The sequence below is a fragment of the Corylus avellana genome, chromosome ca3 (assembly GCF_901000735.1).
Source record: "Corylus avellana chromosome ca3, CavTom2PMs-1.0".
NCBI classification, from domain to species: Eukaryota; Viridiplantae; Streptophyta; class Magnoliopsida; order Fagales; family Betulaceae; genus Corylus; species Corylus avellana.
Window position 1 is genome coordinate 35,857,700 of NC_081543.1, and position 5,752 is coordinate 35,863,451.

Genomic DNA, 5,752 nt, shown 5'->3' on the forward strand with positions numbered 1-5,752 from the left:
TTTAAGCGGAAGGTGAGGGCAGCAATTGCAAAATTAATAACGCTCATCTTCCTCAGTGACTGTTAATTGCAATTGTGGTACACTGAGAACCCATCGAATTTATTGTGTACATTTCAGACCAGAAAATAGAAAGAGCCACACTGTACATATTTATTGGCCTGGGCCCACTGTCAGCTATTTTGTTTGTGTTGGTGACTACAAATCATTTATTATTTTTAGTACTGCTTGACCTAAATTGATAAATGGATAAAGTCCACCTTTTTTTTTTTTTTTTTTTTTTTTATAGAAGGAACTCAGTCTAGAAAGAGTGTTCCAACCTTCTGTAAAATGAATATATATATTAAACTAATACTTTGGTGATTGAATTTACCTTTTTTTATAAGTTTAAGTTTTTGAGATGAATAGTAATTTAATACAGTATCAAAACTAAAATCTTGACTCCGTCAAATCACCTCTCATTTAAATTAAATATTTTACGTGTTAAAAAATTTAACGATATATATATATATTTCGTCATGCATGAGACACTACTACTCCAGGTCATGATGCTATATATGCCTCACAATCTGGCTTACTAATTATTAATACACATTGAAAATGCCTTGTATGAGGATTAAAAGAAGAAGCAGCAGCCACCCATCGCCAAAAATCTCCAAGAGTTTTATTTTTGTTGAATTTATTTATTAATTTTCCTCAAGAGATAGTTGTTAAGCTGCAAGACCAATTTCACATCAAGAGGACCTAAAATCACTGAGAAGAATGGCTTAGATCCTTGTTGGGGCTCACTAGGATGCTTAAGTCAGTTGAGAACTAAGAAATAAATCTCTTTTTTTTTTTTCTTTAAGAAGAAGAGTTTTGTAATTAATGTCTTTCAAATATGTGAATGAAGTGCTTTCTTCTTCTTTTAAACCATGTTTCCTTCCCGTTGAAGGTCATTCCTCTTTTGTATGACTTTGTCGCATATAGTCTATTCACTCGATCGTGTGTTGTTCGTTCATGAATCAAGGTCACACGCTCTAACGATAGTAACCCTTCCTTTATCACGGGTCAAGTGACATTCTGTCATTGTGACAAGAAGATAGTGATGCTCCCATACAATTTCCAGCGTAGCGTAGATTCTTGTGAAAAGATGTTAACATGGAGAATGATTTTTTTTTTTTTTTTAAATTGGCAAATTACAGTTTACCCCTTAAAGTTGACAGTTTTTTTTTTTAATTTGAATATCAAAGTTTCAATTTTTACAATTCACTCCTTCAAAGTTTTAAATTTTTGCAATTTGACCAATTGTATCCAAAACTTCTCATATTGCCCATAATTTTTATTTTTTTTATTTTTTATAAAAAATTAAAAAAAAAAAAAATTGGGGTGGCCGTAGCCACCCCTTTGGCCATCTGGCGATTTTTGCACCCCCAAATTTTTTATTTTTTATTTCATAAAAAATAAAAAAAATAAAATCAAAATTAAGGGCACTATGGAAATTTTGGGATAATATTGGTCGAATTGAAAAAAATTGAAACTTTGTGGGAGTGAATTGCAAAAATTGAAACTTTAGTGTTTGAATTGAAAAATGCTGTCAATTTTAAGGAGTTAAACTATAATTTTTTCTAAAAAAATTTAGTAGCTCTATATTTATATATTCTCTCTAGGGGGCTGGGTGGCAGAGAATAAGTTATGAACGTGACAATTCCAATTAGTCATTGGATTAACCATTATAAAAAAGGAAAAATAAAAATAGGTTAATTCACATTGACACGTCAATGAGATAAGAAATAAGAGGATGAGAGTATGGCATCTACATTATTCAGTCACAAAATTGTATAAACATTACTTATAAAAAATAAATAAATAAATAAATAATTGTATAAACATTATGTTCACAGGTGTCTTTTTCTAACAAAAAGAAAAGGTTTTTTTTTTTTATAATTTCCATTATTTTTTGGAAAGCCAAGTACTGATTTAATAATTTCCATTACTAAAGTCGTTGCAGTGTGAACACATTGATTATAGAAACTGACAAATTTATATGGATATCTCCATAAATTTATGTGGCTTCTATCACTTCCTTCTCTTTCACGTAGTAAACATGAGTCGCTTCAATCAAAAGCCCAGTCGTGGAGGAAACATCCTTCTTCTTGATTGGTCCAATTTCTGAGCTATGAAAAAGTTAATGCTAAAATAATCCAAAATCAAAGACTCAATCAACACAAATTAAGTTGAAAAATCGTCAAAATTGGCCACTCAATTGGAGCACCCGTCAAGCAGCACTCGAGCGGTGTGAGTCCCCTGTTTGCACCCAAAAGGGGTGCTTGCGGTCCTACATCGTAAAGTTACGCCTTTTTCATATGAAATACGTACATGCATTAAAAGTTGGCAACCGCGTCGTTCAGGTTGTGTCCTTTACCTTGTAAATCCTCAACTACTAGGTGTCTATGGAGAACTTGTAACTTGGAAGGCAGAGAGATCTAGATCTGCAAATCAATGGAAAGTAGTACTCTTCCCTTTACGTTTATTGTTCTTAACTTGGTCTTTTTCTGCTTCCAAATCTCCTTAGCAGTTGACAGCATTACTCGATCACAAACTGTCACTGATGGCAGAACCTTAGTTTCCAAAGACGGAAGCTTTGAACTTGGTTTCTTCAGTCCCGGGAGTTCCAAGAGTCGTTACTTGGGAATTTGGTACAAGAAAATCCCAGATACAGCTGTCGTTTGGGTTGCAAACCGGGTTAACCCAATCAATGACTCATCTGGGATTTTGGCAATAAACGGCAGGGGCAATGTTCTCCTCCTCGACAGCAGCAAGACGGTTGTTTGGTCTACAAACTCTTCGAAACAGCCTCAGAATCCAGTGTTGCAACTCCTAGATTCGGGAAATCTTGTCTTGAGAGATGATGGGAAAGATGGAAATTCAGACAACTATTTGTGGCAGAGCTTTGATTACCCATCTGATATTTGTGGCAGAGCTTTGATTACCCATCTGATACATTGCTACCAGATATGAAGGTAGGATGGGATTCAAAGAGCGGTCTGAACCGGCGTCTAACGTCGTGGAAGAGCTCAGACGATCCATCTCCAGGACACTTGGTTTGGGGGCTTGCTCTGACTAACTACCCTGAGGGTGTTTTGTGGCGAGGCTCACAGATATACTACCGCACCGGCCCATCAAACGGCGTCGGAGTTAGCGGTTCTCCAGATTTGAAGACAAATCCAGTTTTTGATTTCAAGCTTGTCGACAATGACAACGAGCATTACTTCATATACACTCTGAAAAATAACTCTGTTATCTCCAGAGTAATTCTGAACCAGAGTCACGATGTGTTTCAACGTGAGATATGGATAGAAGCAGAGGAGACTTGGATAATCTACGCAACATCGCCTACAGACTACTGCGACGATTATGGGCTTTGTGGCGCCTATGGCAATTGTATCATCAATGAATCTCCTGTCTGCCAATGTTTGAAAGGATTCAAGCCCAAATCACAAGAGAAATGGGAATTAATGGATTGGTCTCAAGGCTGTGTACGCAGCCAACCGTTGAGCTGCCATGATAAACATAATCATGGATTTGTCAGATTTGTTGGCTTGAAACTCCCAGATACCACCCATACATGGCTCAACGAAAGTATGAATCTGAAGGAATGCAGGGCAAAATGCTTGGACAACTGCTCCTGTATGGCTTATGCAAACTCAGATATCAGAGGAGGAGGTAGTGGCTGCGCCATCTGGTTTGGTGATCTAATTGACATCAGAGAATTTCCAGAATCTGGGCAGGATCTTTACATTCGAATGGCTGCTTCAGATCTGTTAGGTATAATATGATCAATATTGGCATTGAAGTTACAGTCAAAATTGAAGTATTTTATATGATGCGACTTAACTATTTCTTATTTGCTGTTTCATGAATATCCACCACCAAGAGATGAAAGATGATACTGAAAAGATCAAGATAGCAGCATTATCTGTAGGTTCCGTTATAATTGTTTCTGTGATGATCTTAGCTAGCAAATACATTCGCAGAAGCAGGACAAAGTTAAAAGGTAACATTACTTACTAACCACCTTTCTAGAACATGTTGATAATGTCTTTTGGTACTTAGAATGATCTTTGTTCTCTGACTTTAATCTCAATGCAATCAGAGTCGCTTGTGTGAGCGTAAAAAGATTAAGTTTCACATTGAAAAAAAATACATAAGGGTGTGTGCTTATTATACATTATTGGGGCACATTCGTTATCTTAAACTTTTGGGTTAAATGGTGTTCTAATATGTTATATATATTATGATCTCATTGAAAGAACTCTCCAAAGAATAAAGCTTCCTAAAAGGTATAAAGTGTAGGTATGGACAAGGATAATGAGCAAAGGTTTATGACAGATGCTTTCTGTAATAAGGGCAAAAAGGTGCATTGTGTAGGCAAATCGACATGGCACACCAACCTATATCATTGTTGAGTATATATATATATGTAATTTGTAATTGTATTCCTTTGTGTAGCATCGTCCAAGTAGGAAATTAAGTTTCTTTTTGGGAAAAGAATGTGCATTTAGGAGTAATATGGATCAAGTCCTAGTGTTCAATTTTGCTTCCCTTCTCATTTCTAGTTCTTAAGTGAAGCCCATTTTGAATTTTTTGTTTGCCTATTTTAGAGGAAATGGAGAAAAGTAGAAAAATTGGTCTGAACGATCAAGGCCAAGAAGAAGACATGGATATCCAATTTTTTGACCTTTCCACAATAACTAAAGCCACTAATAACTTTTCAATCGACAACAAGCTTGGAGAAGGTGGTTTTGGATCCATTTACAAGGTAAATTAATCTGCAATAAACTGGAATACGAACAATAAGTATCAAGGAAGCACTTGTTTTATTCAGATTTTTAAAATTCTGTTTGCAAATGGTAATTTTCAGGGTTTACTAGTAGATGGACAAGAAATTGCTGTAAAGAGGCTTTCAAGGAGTTCTGGACAGGGAGTGAAGGAGTTCAAAAATGAAGAATTATTGATTGCTAAGCTTCAGCACCGAAATCTAGTAAAGCTTCTTGGTTGTTGCATTCAGGTAGAAGAGAAAATGTTGGTCTATGAGCACATGCTGAACAAGAGCTTGGACTTTTTCATTTTTGGTATGTCTCCCTCAGAATTTAACATATATAGTTTTTTGCTTTCTGGTTGAGGAACTTTGAGAAAGTTTAATTAACTTGAATTAGAAACTTGTCAGATCAAACAAGAGGTCAACTACTAGATTGGCCTAAGCGCTTCCATATTATTGGTGGGATTGCAAGGGGACTTCTCTATCTTCACGAAGATTACAGATTGAGGATCATACATAGAGATATCAAACCGAATATGAGAATCCTAAATTCTAACAGTTAGACCAACCGATGACAAATAAGTTTGACTACTTTTAGGCCTGGAAACTGTGGAAAGAAGGGAAACCTTTGGAATTGATGGATGCTTGCTTAGAGGACTCACACTCTCAGCCATCTGAAGTTCTGCGTTGCATCCATGTTAGTCTCTTATCTGAACACCCAAAATTAACCTAAAACCTAAAGAACAATGAACATTTTTACTAAAACATTCTTACCTAAACAAATCTCAAACATTTTTTACTAGAACCCTAAAAAAAAAAAATACTCAAAAAAAAAAAAGACAAACGGAACACCCAAAATTATCCTAAAACCTAAAGAATAATGAACATTTTTACTAAAACATTCTTACCTAAACAAATCTCAAACATTTTTTACTAAAAGCCTAAAACAAAAAT

General features: G+C 35.4%; 2 protein-coding genes across 2 annotated transcripts; both read left to right on the forward strand.

Moving 5' to 3' along the window:
- Positions 1-2,193: 2,193 nt before the first annotated feature.
- LOC132174521 (G-type lectin S-receptor-like serine/threonine-protein kinase At4g27290) lies at positions 2,194-2,961 on the forward strand (the record flags this gene model as incomplete). The annotated part of the gene is made up of 1 exon (XM_059586163.1): positions 2,194-2,961. A coding segment is annotated over exon 1 (483 nt), but the record flags the coding sequence as incomplete, so codon positions are not given.
- LOC132173751 (G-type lectin S-receptor-like serine/threonine-protein kinase At4g27290) lies at positions 2,952-5,739 on the forward strand. Its single transcript, XM_059585345.1, has 5 exons — positions 2,952-3,804; positions 3,914-4,033; positions 4,641-4,798; positions 4,901-5,111; positions 5,207-5,739. The coding sequence occupies exons 1-5, from the start codon at positions 2,994-2,996 to the stop codon at positions 5,359-5,361; spliced, it is 1,455 nt and encodes a 484-aa protein (XP_059441328.1). The 5' UTR covers positions 2,952-2,993; the 3' UTR covers positions 5,362-5,739.
- The last annotated feature ends 13 nt before the right edge of the window (positions 5,740-5,752 follow it).

What these genes read in the sequence shown, in the direction of transcription:
- LOC132173751 (XM_059585345.1), top strand. Translation starts at nt 2,994, where the DNA reads ATGAAGGTAGGATGGGATTCAAAGAGCGGTCTGAACCGGCGTCTAACG. An exon ending in GGCTGCTTCAGATCTGTTAG is followed by an intron (nt 3,805 to 3,913) that starts GTATAATATGAT and finishes TCCACCACCAAG; the next exon opens with AGATGAAAGATGATACTGAA. An exon ending in CTTGGACTTTTTCATTTTTG is followed by an intron (nt 5,112 to 5,206) that starts GTATGTCTCCCT and finishes GAAACTTGTCAG; the next exon opens with ATCAAACAAGAGGTCAACTA.